Source organism: Corvus hawaiiensis, chromosome 4 (genome assembly GCF_020740725.1).
Source record: "Corvus hawaiiensis isolate bCorHaw1 chromosome 4, bCorHaw1.pri.cur, whole genome shotgun sequence".
NCBI lineage: Eukaryota > Metazoa > Chordata > Aves > Passeriformes > Corvidae > Corvus > Corvus hawaiiensis.
Window position 1 is genome coordinate 5,512,419 of NC_063216.1, and position 21,355 is coordinate 5,533,773.

General features: G+C 39.9%; 1 protein-coding gene across 2 annotated transcripts in view; it reads left to right on the forward strand.

Moving 5' to 3' along the window:
- The window catches only part of BCAT1 (branched chain amino acid transaminase 1), a 57,197-nt gene extending 36,159 nt beyond the window's left edge, over window positions 1-21,038 (forward strand). For both annotated transcript variants that reach the window (XM_048301144.1, XM_048301145.1), the window contains 7 exons: window positions 266-385; window positions 2,208-2,371; window positions 3,689-3,831; window positions 9,643-9,728; window positions 11,420-11,560; window positions 12,706-12,780; window positions 16,681-21,038. In XM_048301144.1, coding sequence (XP_048157101.1) covers window positions 266-385; window positions 2,208-2,371; window positions 3,689-3,831; window positions 9,643-9,728; window positions 11,420-11,560; window positions 12,706-12,780; window positions 16,681-16,722 — 771 coding nt within the window. In that variant the 3' untranslated portion in view covers window positions 16,723-21,038. The remainder of the gene's footprint in view (window positions 1-265; window positions 386-2,207; window positions 2,372-3,688; window positions 3,832-9,642; window positions 9,729-11,419; window positions 11,561-12,705; window positions 12,781-16,680) is intronic.
- Window positions 21,039-21,355: the final 317 nt, after the last annotated feature.

A 21,355-nucleotide genomic window follows, 5' to 3' on the forward strand; every position in this document is an offset into this window, starting at 1 on the left:
TTTTACCATCTCAGGAGGATACTTTGGAGCAAAGGAGGTCATTCAGGATACTGCACAAAAAGGCACAGTAGCTAAGACCATGGGATATTAAATTCTGTGAGGAATGAACTCAAGGAAGGTGATGTATGTAGTCCTGTGCACCTCTACAGTGTCACTGTTGCATATCCTGAGGAAGCGGTCCCTGTAGCATATGGATCTGTAAAGACCACAAAGTGTTCTGGCTTTATTTCTCCATTTGCTTTCATCCATTTCTTTTCCTTCCCAGTCTTTTGACCAGAACGAGCTGTTAGAGTGCATCCGTAAGCTTGTGGAAGTGGAACAGGAATGGGTCCCATACTCAACCTCTGCCAGCCTGTACATCCGCCCTACCCTAATTGGAACTGAGGTGGGCAACATTATTTTTTTCCTTTCTTTAACTCTTGTTTATTTAGGTACGAGGCAAAATCCTCCATCCATAAAGGGAAATACTCAGCAGTCCGTAGGTGACAGGATTAAGTTCGGGGCAGATCGGTTTTTTGGTTTTATTTTGGAGTCCCTCGGCTATAGCGCCACGGCACAAATTTAACCTTGCCCACACCGCCACTTAGTGGCCACACTGGTTCAGAGCACGGAAAGTAAACCGGGTAACTACTCGCAGTGGGAATGGGACAACGCCGCATGTCAATTTTGGGCTTGTGCTGAAAGGATAGTTAAATGTGACATGGTTATATTAAAATCCTAATAATTCGGAGGGAACGTGAGGGAACAGAAATTGCTGTGTACATTTTGTGATTTCAAGTCATATCTGAACTTAGTGAGGAGTTTTTGGAAGATTTTACCCTGTAAATTAAGATGTCTCAGAAGAGACGCTTTCAACAGAGCTAGGGACTAGTTCCTGTGTCAATTTATTCTTGAAGCTGACCTTCTAAGAGGCTCCTTAGCAAATAGGTATTAATGTCTCCTCTCTGAGTTTCATGTGTGAGTCAATTCTATAGTATTGATAAAGGGAGTTAGAAAGAGAGAGTTTATTTTATTAAATCCTTCAGGATTCTGTTTTTCAGCAGTAGCAAGAGAGAAACTTATAATGGTAGAGCATAGGGCAAGAAGCTAAAGAATGTGGGTTCCAAACTAGGTAAGCTAAACTTCTGCAGAATCCATATCTGTAAGTATTTACCATACATGAACATTTTACATTTCACATAAGTTCTAGGACTCCATTAATTTAATACTTTTAAACTAGTTGCAGATTTTCAGATTAAAAAATCTCCACTGAGTAACTATAAAGTACTGGTATTAAAAATTGGGGGGTTTACCCCTGGTTTTGTTCTTGGAAATTCCTCTGCTTTAAGCTTTGTTTCAGGATAGCCAACACTGTAGCCTTTCCACTGTGTCTCATGTTGTTTCCAGATTGCTGTCCTGCTAAGCTTTTATGAATCACCACAATTAGAAACCCAGGCAGCACAATCTTTTGAATGATCATGTCAGCAAAAATATGAAGATCTCAGTTAATCCTGTTAGAAGTCTTTCTGAAGCAGTAAGGTAGACAGAAATCAAAAGAACCCTTTCAGCACCTGGGGGACTTTGGCCAACACCAGACTTTCAAGTATTGATGGTGATGACTTGGAGTGTGAGAAGCCATCTCTCAGAGAGGAGGGGGAGGAGAAACTGTTACATTCTTGGTTATTTCCTGTGCAGTTGAACTATAGTGAACTATTTTTAGCAGGCAGATAATTTTAGCTATCACACAGGCATTCAGAGAGCCAGCACTCAACTCTAGCAATGTCAGTTCTAAGTGGCACTGGCCAGTTCTTCTCACTAATGCAGCTGACAGTGGTTTCTCCACTGTTGTTATTGCTAGGAGTGGTCTTGACACTCCTTCCCCCGGAAGGCTTTGTGGGCTTCTGGTATGATTATATAGCACTTTGTTAAGCTAATCTTTGAATTCTCAAAAGCTTGAAACTATTTGAGAACACTAGAATAATACATAGATAAATGGAATGGCTGTAAGTGGATGGTGACAGTATATAAAATCAGGGTTGTTATGTTGTTTCGATAGGGGGGCATTATAGAAATATTTTTTTCTTCATTGCAGCACTTTACACTGTCCTGGTAAAAGCACTCTCATGCTGCAGTTCTGCTGAAAGCAGTGTTTCAAAAGCTGATGGTGCAGCACCTGATGTTTGAAGGATACCAGTAACTTTTGATTTGTTTACATTGCTTATTTTCAGCCTTCCCTTGGAGTGAAGAAGCCGACTAAAGCCCTACTGTATGTCATACTGAGCCCTGTGGGCCCTTACTTTGCAAGTGGAAGCTTTAATCCAATATCCTTATGGGCAGATCCAAAATATGTAAGAGCGTGGAAAGGGGGAACGGGAGACTGCAAAGTGGGAGGGTAAGAAAACATTATCCTGCATTTTCTACATAGCTCACAAAGCAGATTTGGGTTTTAGTGAGGTATCTAATCCAGCAGAAATAGAGATATTAAATGCAGTAGTTAAACAAACAACATACTACAACGAAGAGTTCAAAATTGTACTTTGCAAATACTCAGTTGCATATTTTTGTTTGAATATTACAGTCAATTGATTTTTTTGCAGCATCTCAAGCTGAGGAACTGCATCTGGAAGGTGCCCATATAATACTTTGGCTCTTGCCCTTGCAGCAGATGACACTGAAGTTACCACTTTGTGCTGCATCATCAGTATAGCAGCCTGCTGCCAGTAGAGCAGGGAGCAGCTCTGGCTGCTGACCTCCTTCCTTGAATTGTCCTACCCAGGAGTTTCTTTGCTAGGCAGGAAGTCAGTAGCTGTTAAGTGCTGCTCAGCTGAGCTGGTAGAATAATCAGAGGGCAGGCAAATAACTTTAATTCATTCAAGCTGATGTTCTGAACCTTTGCTCTTTGTTTATGAGATTTTGCTTACTTTTAGGAATATATTGTTTCCTGTGCATCCTTCATACATCAGCTGTGAAAAAAAGGAGTAGTCATTACTGACTTGATTTGTGCCCAGAGGGGAGAACTTGACTTCAGTGTGGTCAGCATTTTGGAGCTGCTGACTTTTCGTCTTGAAGGTTGTTGACCATCAGAAGCAAAAAGGGGTATTTTCCCCCTCAAAGCAGCAAGGATTATTCAGTCGGGTTCACTCTGTAGGCAGCATTTTAGAAAAACATTTGCTCCTAAAGGATATGGAATTCATTGAGACACAGTTGCATTTCCTGAAGATGCTTGTTCTGTGACTATCTTTTACTAGAAAAAAAAATAACTCACCTCTGGTGATATTTGTGCTCCGAGAGTTTCACCTAACGTATATTACCCATCTGACATGAGGTAGATGATTAAAAAAAACCAAAAAAACCCTAAAAGCTGGAGGGCAATTGTTGCTCTCTCTCCAGGATGCCAACTGCTAAATAAAGAGAAGTGCTTTCTGAGGATTTTTAGTTGCAATAGTTAGAATGTCCAGAATATGGGACAAGAGATATGTTTAAGACAATTTGGATGGATATGCTTGAGTTGTTGGTGCTGTTCAGCCCTTCAAAGTTTTTGGGTTGTAGGTACAAACGATCTAGTAAAATACTAGTGGGATACTAACAATGAAAATATCCCAGGGACAAGCAGAGCACTTGCTCATAAGGTAGATGTGTACAAAATCTTGTTTAAATTGAGAAGATGCCCAACCAGCTACTCATAACTCTTTGGTTTTTTTTTCTGAAGGAATTATGGTTCTGCTCTTTATGCCCAGCAAGAAGCCCTGGAGTTTGGCTGCCAGCAGGTTTTGTGGCTCTATGGAGAAGATCACCAAATAACTGAAGTTGGAACAATGAATCTGTTTCTCTACTGGATAAATGAAGATGGAGGTATGGTAACATAAAGCATGAAAACTTTAACAGAGTAGACATTTGGGACCGTAATCCACAACATGATTATTAGAATACAGATCATAATCTTTTTAATGAAGATGATTCAACAAAGAAAATGCCTGTTCTCTTCTGAAAATTACTAGGTGGCTGTTAGTTGTGAGAGAGGAGATTCTGGAGCAGCTGTGAGTGCTGCCTGCTGATAACAGACTAAACTGCTGGGCTAGTCCACATGCTCAGAACGGCAGAGTTTAGCCATGCACAAGGTCACACATCAGCTTTGGTGTCAGCAGGATGTTTGATCTCTAAGGAGGTGTTGGCTTGGAAGCACTGCAACTTATGGCTGAGCAACTCTTCAGAGTCTGTAGCTTTGAGTATGAGTGGCTCCCATCATCACGTGGTGACAAGTCAAATATTCCTGAACCTATCCAAAAGTGTTTCAGCATCCAATTGATGAAGAACTCTGCTTTCTTTGCAGAATTCAAAGTTCTGTCCAGTGGTGGCAGGGAGAGAGATACATGTCAGTCAGTGTCCTGTATCACTAATGCTCAAAAGATGCTTTCAAGACATATCATCATTCTTGAACCTGTTTTTACCTCTTTCTACCCACAGTCATCTCTGAGCAAAGTACATGCTGATTAGAAAATTGTCTAGTTAATGAGCAGCCAACTATTTAGGCATCTCAAAACCACCCATTGGGGATGCAGGTATTCAGTGCTTGAGATCTGATAGCTGCAATAACTGGTTATGGGTGATAGCTGCGCTGGTTCAGAAGACTACAGGCAAGTGAATAAAAGGATACCTCATGACTTCCATGAATGTTGGCTCTCCATGAAAATGAAGTTACTGCATTTTTACATAGCAGCAGATGCAGGGGGTCAGACTGATTTCATTGTAGTGCCAGGGGTACCTTTGAAAACTGTCAGCTTTCTGACAGCGCTCAGCTGCAAAAAACAGGCAACTTTTTGTGGGGATAGCAGTGTGCTGTGGATAATGTAGTGTGATCAGGATCCAGCTACCTGACTCCCATCTCCAGTTTCGGTGCTTGTTCTTCTGCAAAATCTTTACCACTTTTGTAAGAAGAGGAATAATACTCCCTCAGTGTTGAATGAGTCTGCAAAGCTTTATGAATGAAGTGATAAATATTAGATATTTTCTTGTTGTTACAGCAGCAGTCTATTTGTCACTGTAGATAGATGGCCAAATTTATGCCTTGTGGAACTTCGCTGGAAAAACATGAAAATAGATTTTGGCTTGTTCTTCCCAGGGAAAGGACACTGAAGCAGGGACATAATTAGAATTCAATGTTCTCATTGTACTTAAACCAGGAATATGCTGGAATTATCCAGCTGCAGCACCGTAGTGTTCCAAAGATCTGCCAGTCACTGTGTTACCAGTGCACTGCTGAATAGTGCTATTGTGAGGTGTCTGTAGCAAACAACTTGTAATTCCTGCCACCCAAGCAGGCTGTGTGCTGGCAAACCTGTCATTTCACAGGACACGGGCATTATCCTCATGGAGCACTTCACTGTCTCCCAGGGTGTTGAGTAACTCTTAATTTATGGGATCTTTGGCTGGCAATCACTCACACTGCACACCTGTGTCATCACATACCTGCCTGTGGCTTTGCACTGGGATTTAGAGCATGCTTGTCATTGTGTTCTGCCACTTCACAAAGGACACTCACTTAGGCTGTGGTTTGGTTTTGTTATGCAAATGCTGCAGCTGAGAGGGATCAAAAAAAGTGAGGCAGAAATTGCAGATCATCATCAAAAGAAAATGCCCTTCTTTGTGTGTTCTGAGGTCACTGCCGAGCTGTCTGAACTGCTCTGCTTGGTTTATAACCAGAGGCTCATCCCAGTAAAGCCTGGACTGGAGGACAGCCAGGCTTCCAATGGGAGTAGGCTTTCCTTGCAGCCTTTGCTGTATATTTTCAGTTACAGCATTGTGACTAAAGGTGACATGTTGTCCTGGATGGCGGGAGGAGGCTGAAAAAATATTTTGTTTGTAACATCAAGGAGGGAGTAGGGAAAAAAACTGCTCAATTTTTGGTGAAATAGCGTGACTTGCTCTGTACTGTTCTTGTATTCTCACTGCTACTCTGAGGCTTATAATATGACCAAAACTGGATCCCTGCTGTTGCATAAATACAGGAATGTGATACTTCATTCATCAAATCATATTTACAGTTTATGTTCACTAAGTGAAAAATTTAGTCACCCTACAGCCCCTTCCACCTGCCTCTTCAGAGCATGTAACTATCCCCAGAAGCTCTTGACGTTGAGACTCGCTTCCTGTCACAATGTCTGTTCTTCTGCCTAGAATATAGGCTTGGCTTTATGGAAAACTTTAAAATTTAAATATATGTCCAATCTGAAGGTTGCTAACTGTGAAATCTGTGTGCAGTTTTGAAAAATTATGTTTCTTCAAAATGATCTGCAACCATTTGGGCTCTACTTCTGTCTTTAATGTTAAGGCATTGTGAACAGTATTCAGCCATTATTTAATATTTTTGTGCTGCTATTAAAATGATGATTAATAGTACCCACTTCAAAATTTCATAAATTAAAAAGTAAATCTGTTAAAAGATTCTCTGGAACAATCTGGTAAAATTTAAGGCAAGTTTGCTTAGTATTCTCTAGTTGGAACATTAGTTGTGCAACAGAATTGTCTTGTACAATTACAGTACTAACAAGATCAGGATTGTAGCTTCTGTTCTAACAGAGAGCCCCAGCAATAGCATGGAGGGGGGAGCAGCAAATGAACGAGGTGGCAGACAAAGCAAAGGATGGAAAAGTAATTGAGGAAAGCAAATTAACAGACAGATGCCAAGATAGTGATTGCATGAGGGAAAAGTTGGAGAAAAGCCTGAGGGAAGTAACAAGAAAGACCCAGAACAAAATGGTAAAAGTTAGCTGTTAATATTAGTGAAACAGGGTTTTCTGCATTCTCCTTGATCCTGAAGTTCACTTGGAATTTGTTATCACTTTGGTAAAATACATATTTAGGTGGATTTCTCAGCATTGTTACAGCGTGACTAGTACTGAAGGCATCCCATGATTGTAATCTTACCTGCTCAGTGTTCCTAAGTACAGGTGTGTAACAGGTGACGCTGTGTAATATGGAAGACCTCATTTTAAAAACCCCTTTAAACACTCTGATGGAATTCTATTGTTAGAGCAAGCCTATACCAGGTTTAACAGGGCACTGGGCAGACAGTACTACTACTATAACAATAGCAGGAGTCAACTGAAGAGCAACCCTGACACTTCCCTTCAAATGCTTTTCTCCCCCTTTTTGCAACTATACATTTTAAGGCTTCTATCCCATCAAAACAATTCAGAAGGCAAATGGAGACTGTGAGCTCACAGTCTGTTTTTTGGGAGATGGACAAACTGATGTCATATGGAGCTTGGTTTGGCATCAGTTCACAGAGAGGATGAGCTTTTGGCATGCCATGTTGGATAGTGCTACCATCTCTGCCGGATACCAGGGGAGCAGATGTTCCCTGGGTGGCCCCAGGCTGGTAGGCATCATATGTATACTTGACAGAATTCTACAGAGCAGCCTGTTTGGAACAATTTGAGACTTTCATGTCCTGTCTGCTTAGTGCTGTTTGGCGGCTGGTTTGGCCTGGCACCTTTTCAAACTAGCTCAAATCAGTTAATATATGTTATTGAGCTTAAGCAGGTCCTGGACAAGATCTGTGGCAACATCACCAAGCAGAGAAGTGTAATCACAAACTTTGGTATCAAAGTCCACAGTATTTGAAGTTTTCTGTTAAAGAAAGGAGTGTATTAGATTGTGACTGGGTCATAAATGCAGAATGTCAGGTTTTCAGTGTTTAGAATCAGAGCCCCGTGGCTCATGGAAAGTTTTAAAGTCCTCACCTTGTGATAGTTGTGCCAGAATTAGGACCAGACATGCATCACAAGTAGGAATGATGCTAGACAGACTCCAAAAAGGGAATGCTGTTATTCCTGACTGTATGAGAAAGAAGAGATGGCTGCTGTATTTAGAAGTCTGGGATAGGTTGGGGAATGACACTGTGAGCTAGTCAAACCAGAGCAGAACATACAGCCTGTTCTGGGGCACCTTTTTTATACATTTTGGCATGGCAGTTTATACCTAATACTTACGTGTGTAAAGTTCCTCATAAAAGGAACATGGAAGCACTGGTAGGAAAGCCCAAATTAATAAATTGAGGGGTGGCTGCATTAGAAAGTACCAGGTATTTCCTGAGAGAATGGATAGTGAGTAGCAGATTCAGTGAATTTATCCTCCACTTCCCCTATCCTATCGCAGCTCCCAGTACCCCCTCTTGCAGAGTGGGGGAGCCCAGGATTTAATCAGTCTGAAGCTGGCAGGCAGTGTTTATGCACAGAAATATCTTGTTGAGTGTTGAAAACAGAATTGAGCAGCTGAGCTCAACCTGCTCTCACAGACCAAGGACAAATACCATGTTTCTCTCTTCTACCCAGCTGCAAATATTCACAGGACCTATAGAAATTAATTTTAAAGAGAGGTTCTCCTTTGAGAAAGGTTCAGTTGAGCCTAGATTCAGTGATCCTTTTGCAACCAGGGAGAAAGGGCACACAAGATACGTATCTTCATGTTTTTATTGGGTTTTTTATGTGACCTAGGTAAAAAATACGCAAAACTCTTAATGGTTTGTGGATTATTGAGCAGGGATAGTATGCTTATAATGTCAAAGAAGAAAAAGGATTATAAATAGGGAAAGAAAATGGTTAGGGAAGAGTATGAAGAGTATTACTGAAAGACTCTGGATGTCTTGACTTAGTGCAAATTTGTGACTGTCTTAAAGGCTCTGTCTGAAAAGAGTAAAAGGTCAGTCTTCTCTGATAATAGAAACGAGTGAGTACACTATGGTTTAAAATGAAAAAGATTAACTCTGATTGCTGCAGAGACCAGATGGAAGAACAAAGTCTACATACAAACTTGTGTTTTAAGTCAAGTATTTACCAACTATGGATTGTTTACCAAGTGTTTGTTGTTTACCATTTATCTATAATCCCATTAGTTGTTAGATGAACTTTATCTAATGTTCTTTTTCAAAAGCAAACAAGAAACACAAGCTAACAAACCGAACTAGTTGAACAAGTTGAATTATTGTTGTTGGATTTTTCTTAGGATTGCTCTAATTGTGTGAAGAGAAAATTAGCAGGGAAAAAGGGTGTCTAGACTACAACAAAAGATCATTAAGGAAGTCTCCTTCCAAGGAGGGTTGGCAAGATTTCCACTGCTTTGCTGTTTCTGTAAATGAACTTCAAAATTTTTGGTAAATGTTTCATATTGCTGCTGTGGAATGGATATACTAAATCCCATATTCCCAAATTAAATAAAACATTTCAGGGAAAGTTATGATCTGCCCTGGGATCATCAGACATGGCTTTCCCTCTGCCTTTCTACTGTGAATTTGAAGACTGAACCATTTCATATTTTACAGTAGTTGCACAGTGCAGTTATGCAGTTATACCTACAATGTATTGAGGAGTAAAACCACCTACAAGGCATTAGGCAAGTATATATTAATGTATTAAATATGTTTCTTCCCCACCCATGGAAGTGTACTCAAATAGTTTCAGACACTCAACAACAACTTACTTGAACTGAGTATCTGTTTGTGTTCTTGAAGAACTCTGCTAAATATGTCGCATCTTACTGGATAGGGAATGTTTTTGATGCCACACAATCATGGAATATCCTGAGTTTGAAGGGACCCACATGTTTGGTGTATAATTAGTAAACTTTAGTTTGTTTTTCAACCATTGCTTCTCTTTTGTTTGGCAGAAAATGAACTGGCAACGCCACCTTTAGATGGCATCATCCTTCCAGGAGTGACAAGGCAAAGCATTTTGGATCTGGCACGCAACTGGGTGAGTGTTTTGGCAGTAATGGCTTCAATTATCATGTTATAACATCAGCAGAAGTAAACATTTCTGGTGCTCAGTATCTTAAAGTTCAACTGATCTGGTTGAATCATAGGATCATAGAACAGTCTGGCTTCCTAGAATCGTACAATGGCCTGGGTTGTAAGAGAGCTTAAAGATCATCTTGTTCCAACCCCCCTGCCATGGACAAGGACACCTTCCACTATCCCAGCCTGCTGAGAGCCCCATCCAACCTGACATTGGAAAGGACCTTTAAAGGCCATCTATTCCAACCTCCCTGCAATGAGTAGGGGCATCTTCAACTAGTCAAATTGCTCAGAGTTGAGCTCTGAGTTGCTCTGAGTTCAATTGTCAGAAACTCTGCTTTCAGGTTACCTCTGGATGGCACCTCTTCCCTTCAGCATGTCAGCCGCACCGCACAGCTTGGTGTTGCTGACAAAACTTGCTGAGCATGGATTCAATCCCTTTAATCTAATGGAAACTAAGGGCATGCTAATTCAGGGATTCTCAGGAACATCATCAGAATTCCCACACCTGTCACACAGAACAATACCAAGCTTGTTAAAGTAGCTCCGTGTAGTATTTAACATGAAAATTGTAATTAAATCCACTGGTACCAGCAACTCAAAGCAAGGAAACAAAGAATTACCATGCATGACCATAGCTATACTTCAGTCATCAGCACATTATTTCTGCATTTAGTTCTCATGCTTCCAACCTTGTTTCTTCTAACTAGCATGCAGCCTACCCAGCCACAGTTTTGAAGTCATCTGTCTGTTTCCCATTCCTGTTCTGTAGTGTAGTAATCCAAGAACTTACTGAACACTTGGGACTAGGTCACATCTTGAAATGCAGCAAACTCTTCCTTACTGTATTCAAAGGTTTTATTGCAGCCTGGGTAAGGATGCTACACAGCCAAAGGCTCATCAAGCCCAGTATCCTGTCTGCTGGATTTGGCTGGGCTAATGCTTAGAGCGGGATAACAGGAGTAACACATACATGAAATGAAAATTTCAAAGTCTGATGTTTATTTTTTTTCTTGAAACACATCCCTTCAATTGATTCCTATGCATTCTTCACTCTTGTAGGTGGTAAAACTCTTCCAGTGTTAGACTGTCCAGTGCAAATGGCTTTACTCATACCTGTGGCACAATTAATTTTTGTGTGTGACAGCTGCATGCAGACTATACTGGAAAATTTCACTAGCGATTAAAAATATATATCACATAGTTGGCCTGGCAGGTGAAATTAATCAACAGAATGTATCTTGCTTAGGAGAATTCTGAGACTGGGATGCAAAGGCTCTCGTGATATAATTGAGCAATTTTTGGACAAACTTGAATGCACTAGAGACCATCAGTAGAGAGATCCAGTGTCCCATAACAATTCTTCTATGTTATTCCCTAATGTGATAATGATATTCTGCACCAAAACAGAGGCAAGTGCCACTTAATCGTCAGCATTCTATCTGGCAAACCACTGGCTTCTTTGGAGGGTGTCCTTTGATGAAAATCTAGCTTGTGCGATACTGGGATGTTTGAAAAGATCGCAAGATCAGAGTCAAGACTTACTGTCACTAGGCTAAAAGTTTTATTGGAAGTGTTTCAATCTAGAAAACAAAAATATGAATGGTTTTAAACTCTTTACAATTCTTATGGTTTCTTCTTCTTGTGCAGGGAGAATTCAAAGTGTCTGAGCGATACATCACCATGAGTGACCTGACAGCTGCTTTGGAAGAGAACAGAGTAAAGGAGATGTTTGGTGCTGGAACAGCTTGTGTTGTATGTCCCATCTCTAAAATTTTATATAAGGGCAAGGTAAGGACATGTCTCTTTTTTTTTTTTTACCCCTTTCCTTCTTTCTTCTGAATTTTATCACAATTAATTGCAGCTGAAGCCAAAACCAGGGGAGATAGAAAAGGTGCACTGCCTGGAGATGAACACTGTCAGTATGTTGTTTCCCAAGTGAGGCTGTCAGAAGGGAACTTTTCCTCTTGTCTTCTGGTGTTTTTTTAAAAGCTGAAAATACAAAATCTCAAGTTCTGGGAAAGTGTAAGAAAAAGCCAGTTCCCAGCCTGTTTGCAAATGTAGAAAAATACATTATTCTGCATTTCTTTTATTCACTATTTTTTGCTAAGGTACCTGGGAAGGGTGAGGAGAGAAAAGACTTCCACAGGGAACCAAATTTCTGAGCCACTGCAGTCCTTCCTTCTCAAGTTCCTCTCTTCTTCACCCCTCATTGCAGGGATCCCAGCTCTGATGGAAGAGCTGTTTCAAGACAGTGCACAGCTGCTTTCACCTACTATTCTCCATATGGGAGATTTCTCCTGCACAGGTGGAATTCCGCAGGCATTCAGACTGTTAAGCTGACTTGATGCTATTTAGTCAGCACAAAGTTAGTTCAGTGGACTTGGGATAGTGCAGCTGCATAAAGCATTGTGCTTTGTCCTTTAAACATAAGTACAATAAATGTCTGTTAAGTGATACTTCCTGAATGAATAAAATAGAATAAATGTATTGATATTACCTGATGCTAAGATAATGAGACATCGAGGTGCCGAATGATAAGTACTGTCAATATGTGTTGTATTTCTACACAATATACTTTGAAATGAAATACTGTATGTAATATTACTACTCTTGCCTGCACAATATTCCCTCCATTTCGGACAGATCTCTTGGAAGGCTTAGATTTGCCTTTATTGAACAACAGCATAACAATTTAACTCTCTAACTTTTCACTGGCTCAGAAATGCCCTCCTGTTTAAAAAGAACCAACCAAACAAAAACCCAACAAAAATCCCAAAACCAACCATCCTTGCCTACTCATAAGGAGGGCTAGCCAGTATGATAAATATTTATTAAAATTTTTGGCAACCGTAAGGTATTCGTATATATGTAAAGCTATTATTACATGTTATTCTCTTTCTCTCCCCTTCTCCCTCTCCTTTATTCCATGCCAGCACTTGCACATTCCAACGATGGAGAATGGGCCTGAGTTAACAACCCGTTTCCTGAATAAGCTAAGTGATATCCAGGTAAGGTGTTTCCTCTTCTATAATGAGATAAAATAATAAAAGGTGAACATTTTAAAGCTTTGGAAAATAATCTTTTTGGTAGTGATGCTATAGGTGACATTATATAATAATATAGATTCTTTTGTCTGCTGTGATTATTCTGCCAATTTTCTTTCCTTGAGAAAGTATGATAGCAATGAAGTATAGTATAACTTTTCCCTATTCATCTTGGAAGCTGCATAAGAGCTGCAAGATATTGCTGTTATCAGTGAAATCTAATGCTGTTGTTAGAGGTTGCTTTTTAAGGGAAAAAGACAGGATTATGAAGCATCTTAACCACAATCACAAGTGAGTACAGGTTAATCAATAAAGAGATGGGTGAGGAATAAACACTCACTGGGCGCAGCCAGCTGATCACCATTTCCATTTCTCATTATCTTTCCAATCAAATAGTCACTTCTCCTTCTTAAAACAGTTCCGTCATCTCTGACATTTGCTAAATATCAATGTCTGTTTGGAATCTGTGCTTTATCTCTGTGTCTGGGCACAGGAACCAATACCATTTCAGGTAAAGTCAATGAGCAGCAGGTGATGGCCCTTCTTATTTAAGTTGCCTGGGGTTTTTTCCTTATTTAGTGTAGTTTATGGTGTGGGGGATTTGGGGATAGGAGAAGGTCTTGGCCCTTCAAGGGCCTTACGAAGCCCCTTTATTTAAGATCTGATAGCAGTTGCTTGGCAGTATTGTCAGGATTTCTTCAAATTGATTCTGATGGTTTCCATTCTACATTTTTGGCTCAAAGTGTTCTTAGATTTGCTACTAAAATTTTAAACTTCCTGCTGGTAATCCTGTGATCTGTGTCTTTCTCCCTTAAGATAGTGAGCAGTGTAAGACAAGTTTATCCAGTCTTTTCCCTGAGGCATCCTTCCATGCCCTCCCTGGTCACAGAATCTCAGAATGGGTCAGGCTGGAAGGGCCCACTGTGGTCATTTAGTCCCACCTCCCAGTTCCAGCAGGGCCATCCCAGAGCACATGGCACAGGATTATGCCCAAACAGTTTTGGAATATCTCCAGTAAGGGAAACTCCACAGCCTCTCTGGACGATCTGTTCCAGTGCTTGGTCACTGCACAATAAAGAAGTTCTTCCTCATGTTCAGGTGGAACTTCCTGGGCATCAGTTCCTGCCTGTTGCCTCTTGAGTTATCACTGTGGTTTTCCACCACCGACCAAGGCTCAGGAGGAGGCTGAAAAAGTGTGGATTGTTACTACACAGTATCTTTTCTTGGACCTTTTCACTTTACTTGCCTGCTGATATGGACCTTTTCACCTTTCAGCTGTGTACATAGTCTGAGTTCATCAGTTACATGCCAGGAGTAAATTTGTTACTCCTGGAAAAATGCTGGACCATTACATATATGCTTACTTCTGGGTTCTCTTCCTTCTTTAAAAAAGTCAGGAGAGTTAGAACACATAATCATTGAAAACATGATTTTAAAGAGACTGATGGTTGCTTCCCTTATAAGAGTCAATCAGTGGTTGCTGGTTGTGTTTCTTCACCTTTCTACCTGTGGAGAGATGGGCTCATTTGGAAGGACCCCGGGATGTCGCACAGAAAACAATGCTGCAGCACAAAAACGGACTATATAGTATTCTTAAAATGTCAGAGGAGAATCTTTGACCAAGATCTTCTATATTCTCTACCAGGAAAACTGGGGCAGTGTATCCATTTCATGTTGAACAATGGGAATTTGTAAAAAAATAAAAATTCTCAGTACCACTATGTCCTGCATGTGAACCTGTGTCCAAGAGATGCAAGCTCCATATCCACTGTCATTATACCCCTTCTCTTGTGCACAGTACATGCTGCTTTTATTATTTTCATATTTTATTCAGTATTGTGTTTCCAAGTCTGTGTTCATGCTGTCCATTGTTCTTTTGCAAGTCTGCCATGTTCAACGGGATGTCTTTGGATGTGAACAGCTGTTCAGTGGAACCAGAGCTGGAGTGACAAATTAGAAACTCATGGGCAGAACTGATTCAATTTCTCATGCCAGTTGAGAGAGACAGTGGTGGCACTGCAATACACATTTCCCTTCCTGTCTCTGAGTAGATATCGTGATTACTGAAGGCTGATAAAGACTTCAAATTAAAGCATGTACATTATATAAATTAATGGTGTGCTTATGAATGAGTTAGTAATAGTGCACTCTTCCATAGCTGCTTGAGTTAGTAGATTTAGGGATGAGGTTCTTTCTCTGGGAATACTCACATTGAAATACCACTTAGATTTTTCTGTGGATTTACATCCATTCTTTGAGAATAAACAAGCTTTTGCTATGCCCTTTAAAACATAGATTAAGGTGCAACTTCGAAGGGATGGATAGAAAGTCAGACACATTGCTTATGTTACATGTTATTAAATACATTTAAACACTGCAGTCAAAGCAGCAGATAAGAGACATTTAATCAAACCCTTTTTCTTTCTCTGGGTAGGTCAGTGAAAAACAACCAGGAAAGGACAATGTATGTGTTAATTTTTACAAAGAATGACCTGGAGGTGGTTGACAGTGGAAGAGGGATGGGATTGACTAGCCTGAGGTCACAAAGCCCTTGACAGAATTAAAAAAGGAAGCCAAATCTGCTTTTATTTGCAGAAAGAAATGATCTTCATTGTGGTATCACATCCTAATTCCCCTTTTAATTCTGGAAGCAGATGCAAACTGTAGTCAAATGGCAACTCAGACTAGTCCTTGCACCAATTTCTGTATCAGAACATTAGATGATACTACTGCCTAAAGATAGCAAAATTTACAAATAACTGCAACTGCAGAATAGGATCAGGAGAATTAGTAATGAAAAGAAAAAGTAGATGTGATACTTGTGAAGGTCAGTTAGAGGCCTTGCCTGCTAGAGTAAAGAGTAAAACACAAGCACACTGAACACCATTCCTTTGTGGATCTAGAAGTGTGTTTCTTCTGGCTCATCCTGATTTGGAGCTGTTGTCTTTTCCCTGCTTTTAGTGATCTGTTACCTCTTTTCCTGGTGGTGCAGAACCTGTACAGAGGAACTTCCTTTTCTCCTCTGTGGAGAAATTAGGTGATCTTTTTAGCTACATAAAGCTTCTAAAATTAGTCTTCATTTCTTGATTGAAAGTGTTTTCAAGCTCCATGAACATAACACTATAAGGGAAAGGACTCCCTACTCCCATCTGCTGCTGTCTTTCCACCTCTGAATTATTTACCTTCTTGAGCCCTGGGTGTGTTTTGGGGTCTATCTGGAGCATTGTTTACAGGACTGGTGACAGACCTTTAGAACATGGAACCAGTCTAGCAGTCAAAAGTGCTGCCTTGGGGCTGTATCCTCCCCTGGAAGGGATATGGCTGCATGCCATGGGTTGCCTTCATTTCTGCTTGTTGATCTCATTCGTTTGTATACAGAAAGACAACTTGTTTTATTTTGGATTACAATTCTCCCTAATTGTACTCTGTGGGATTTGCGATGGTTTTATTTCACATTCAATCAGAATGTCATAATAAAAAGCCACCTTGACAATAAAAAGAAATAAAATGAAATGTGTTTGTTTATTGGAGCTTGAGCAGGGGCATACTTATGAGTGAATTAGTGAGCAGGCCTCAGGGAGTAACTGCATTAAACTGGTGGAAGTGAAGCAGGACTGTTCTGTGTCATCTGTAATGAGTATCAGCATTGCCCTTTCCTAAACCACCTATTGTAATATGGATAAAGCAAGCTATCTTTAGGCTGTGCCAAATCAAAGACAGAAGCAATGGCTTAAGAAATAATGTAAACTACTCTCCAGAGCAATGGATATGAATGTTTTTGAGGATAGACCTAAGAAGTTATCATAAACATACACTGGTTCTTCTAACTTTTATTCTTAAACTCCATTTTTTGCTTTGTTTCAGTATGGAAGAGAAGACAGCGATTGGGCAGTGCTGGTGTCATGAAGGTGGCAGAGTCCAGACCCTGCAGACAGACCTGACATCTGAGTAATGACAACTTCTGTAGCTGCCAGTGCGTAGCATAGTCTCAGTATCAATTTGCTCCCCAGGATGATTGTTTCCACAATCTGGCAAATATGAACACAATCATTTTGATTTCTACTGTAATCCTGTTGGTAGAAGCCTGTCTTCTTGGTAGAGGTGCTAAATGTTAGCAATAGAACTTTCCTAATAGTTTTCTTAGTGCCTCCTTATATACAGTCTGAAAACTTGTAAAATGCTCTTCAACTGCTCTTCAGTTTGGTTTGTTTACTGCCACCATCAGCAGAACATGTGTCACATGAGGGTGTTGCCTCTTAGCTGCCCACAGGGTTCTGTTGACATTATTCTGCCTTTTGCTCTGTGGTTGGGAAACAAATAGGTTTAGCCATACACTCCTTCCTTTCATACTCTGCTTGTATGGGAGATTCCCGAGTTTGCATAGCCTGGTAAATGCCCTCATACTCTGTCCAATAACTCTGGCCTTTAGCCCAAAATTCTCTGAGTCAGTCTAGCCTGCAAGATAGTCCCTGTTGGCCTGCTGCCTTTTCCTCCATGGGGATGTGCAGTGGCTGCCTGGGCAGTGCATAGCTCTCTAATAGTTGAGTACATCCTTCTAGACATGATTTTAAAGGCTGGGTCAGGCCCTGCTGAGACAAAAATTCCCTTTTGGCCTAGCACAGAGCTGGGTTCTGCAGACACAGTGTTGCCTTCCAGGTGAGTGTCTAGAAAATGAGATTAGACAACTCTGGCTGTGAAAATTGAACCATTCTTCACAGCAACCAAAACTTTGGATTGAGGAATTTCTTTCATCATCCACTCACATAATTTAAGTCAGCAAAATGTTTTTCTTGTCCCTTTCACGTACTTGATGTATCCAGCCTCCACTGACACAGGTACTGTAGAAGGGCCTTCCTGTTAAGGAACAAGCAATGTTGTCAACAGAAAATGTCTAGAAGGAAAGAGATTTCATTCAAACCCTGATTTCATTCTGGTTAAGCAGATAATTCATATAATGCTGCTTTCTCACATGCAGTCTTGATGCTTTGGAAGCAAGACAGAGCATGTAGCCCATAGCTGGGGAAGTTCGTTCTGCAAATGTTCACTAACAATCATTCTGTAATATTTATTAGCTTTCTCCTTCTGCACACAGCTTTGTTGAACAGCTTTAAGATACCTCTTGCCAAAAAGGATAACCATATTCTGTATCAGTGTTCCAAAGTGCTACTTCAGTATAAAACTAGTGGAACTTTATTGACACTTTATTGGAGTCCTATAAGAAGTAAAAGTGAAACATTTCTTGTTCTAGTTTGCAGTAGAGATGCACCAATATTAAGGGAAAAATTTAGCACTTTAATTTTTTTAAGACCAACAGTATCTCTCCCATGCTTTATAAGTCCTTTGTAGTTACTGGCATGTGTTAACATAGTTTTAAAAGGAGTATAATTTCTAATGGGCCATCCATGCCTTATGCAGCTGTTAAAGAGCAGCCTTATGGCTTCCTGTTCATTTTTGGTCACATTTTGAAGATCCTCCTTAGCCATCACTTTCTTTTGCTCCCTCAGATCATGACTTTTCTTGTCTTTAACTGCAGTCCAATCTGATCTTTTAATGAAGAACAGCTGAAGGTTCTCTCTGACAATGTAACTATTGTTAAAATTGATGGATTTTTTTTTCTTTAGACTACAACTTCAAACACAAAATGTTGTTTCACTTACAGTAGCCATAGTGTTGTGACCATTTGAATCTGTATCATGTGCGGTTCTTTGTTCAGTATCTTACTATATGTTACAAGCTGCTGGTTTTTCCTTTTTTTTTTCCTTTTATTTCATTAGATGGGTGGAAAAATTAACATGGGGAATATGTCAAGATGCAGCATGGGGTAGAGAGTTTTATCCAACGAGACCAGTATTGAAATTAGAGTGCCTTTAACCAGAGTGTGGCATGGAGCTGTCTAAAGATTATGTAATGAGCAACCATATGTGGCTTACTGGTACTGAACTATCTAATCTTTCCCTTAAGTTCATCTTTGATTTAGCAGCAAAAGGAAAAGTGAAAATATCTAACTTCAGATGCGTGGCAGAGTGGTTGTGCAATACCTTACCATCTCAGCTTTGATGGAGTTGATATATGATACCGTATATCGAAAATCCCCATGAAGGCCTCAGTATACAAGCAGTAATCTATTCACTGGGCAGAATGAATAAGGACCAGTTAGAAGAATTATTTTACTGAAATGTAAACCTGAGAGTTGCATAAAACTCTTCTTAAATTGGTTGCAAGTCATTTAATGTGAAGAAACCAGGTGGTTTCATTTGTTGTGCTTTGCACTGTTTCCTGTACTGACCTGAGGGACACCTCTCTTTTTTTTTGCTGACAGAGACCTCAAAATGAGGAGAGTTGATAGAGGAATGACCCACAGAAATGAGTGGTCTTTTCTTGCAGGGAAGAATGAAAACGTGGAGTGTGTGTATGTTAATTTTTGACTTTAATATCTTGGTTAATTGCCTTACTCTGGCTACATCAACTCAAAGCTGTGCTTGTTTCCAAGTGGAATCCAGGGCAATAGGTTATAGATTTTAAACTTTGAAACCTAAGTAAGAGAGCTGACAGGTCAGTATAGTGCAGGGAATTCTTCTGGTGTTGAATGCTGTCCTAGTCTGAATTCTGGCACTGCATTCTATCCTGTTAACCAAAGGAAAGAAATAATATGTGTAAATAACAATCAGTATTTGATATTGCATTCTCCTTGTTTTCGCTTGTAAAATTTAGGAGGGAACTGTGGTATTCCCTGAGCTAATAACAGATTGTAAAAGAACATCTGCACATCTTTTCTCCATGTGCCCTATTTGTTTAATTGCAACAGATTTACATAGAAAGAGTATGGTACATCATAACTAGGCAATTATCCATTCTTCATCACTTAGTTACGGTTCTGGTAATTGATCATTTAAGACATAAGATAGTCTAACATTAAGAGAATTTGAAACTGTTCAAAAAAGATCAACAAATTAATATTGTTGTGTGGTATTTGCATAATTGGCTGCAATTATTTAATGTTTAATTGGGTTGATCAAATGAGATTCAGCCTTTCACATGCTTATGTTTTACAAACACTGGTACTTTAAAATGATAATAATGAAATCTAATTTTCATATGTTCTTTCTTCTCCCCTTCATTCTTTTGATTATTATTTTCAGTATTGAGCATGTCCTTAATTTTCAGTTTGGTTAGCATGATCCATGCCTAGGAAAAAAATCCTTCAAATAACAGAATTTTCATGAAATTGGCATTTCATACAAGCTGTTCTGGTGCCAAGATTTATGGCTTCAGCAATTGGCATTACTTAAGCAGATTGTTAACTGCAGTGAGGGCAAATTTGCTGAGAATTTACAAGGACAGACCCAGGTGAGGATGCTAAGAAAGGTTCCTAGGGTAGATAATCTGTTCAGTCCCTAGCAGTGCAAAGCAAACATGATTTTTCTGGGATATAGAAGAGAAGTCTGATAAGACAAAAGCAAGGTAGTGGGATCTCTCTGCCCAGCTGTTGTTTACACCTGTTCAACTCTTTCAAGCCAAAAAGCAGTTATCAGCCACTCCTCTTTGTACATGACCTCTTGTTTGGGTTTGCCTAATTCAACATAGAGATACCATAGATCCTTTCCTGTATACTTATTTTATATTATTTATCCTCAGGCATGAAAAATGGTAATTTGGAAAAATGATACTTGAAAGTCATTTGGAGTGCAAGTTATTTGAAATGTCTGCCTTCCAAGAGGTAGACAGAAAAACAGCTGAGACTGATCTCAGAGCTGCTTAATTAAAGGAGGAACCCTCTTGAATTCAATGGCCTCTCCAAAACAATCTGCATAATCCCAGCAGATTTCTGAGTGTGAACTGTCTGTTCACTGTGCCTTGCTATGGAATAGAATACAAAGATGTACAAGGATGGTGGCACAGCCTGGCAGACTATGGTACAATGTCTTTCTCTGCATGGGATCCACCCTACTGAGGGTAAATTTTAATGTTCTAGTGGCAAGCTGATATCCTGAGAGTGGCAGCTGTAATGATGGCTGAGCATGCCCTGAGAGAGCTGCTCCTTGTTGTCTTTCTCTCCCTTTCACACAGACTTGAACCCCTTTTTCCCCAGCCTTCTATTGTTGTCTCATATCTGAAAGTAACTATTTAAGCAAATTTGCATCCTTCTTGCTTTTAGCAGTAGTAAAAGTTAAAAAAAAAAAAAAAAAGAGTAGGTTTTTTTCATATTCCAGGTTTTGAGGGATCAGAATTGTGCTTTACCACTGGAACATGTAATCCCTGAACAGACTGCCACTGACTGGATAAGTTATCTAAACTCTGTAAGTGCAGAGTAGCAGTACTACCACTTACACCACATTTAACTCTAATCCAAACTTTTGCATAAAACCTTATTTTATTACAGATCAAATTAAACTTTCCAGAAAAAGCTTTTTAAGCAACAAGAAAGATGCCATGTAAAGTCCAGTATTTCAAGCATTACATTAGAATAGACTAACTTGATTATGCGGAGAAAAATGTTATTTAAATGAGAAATACATTCAGGGTTTGCTGCATAAACCCA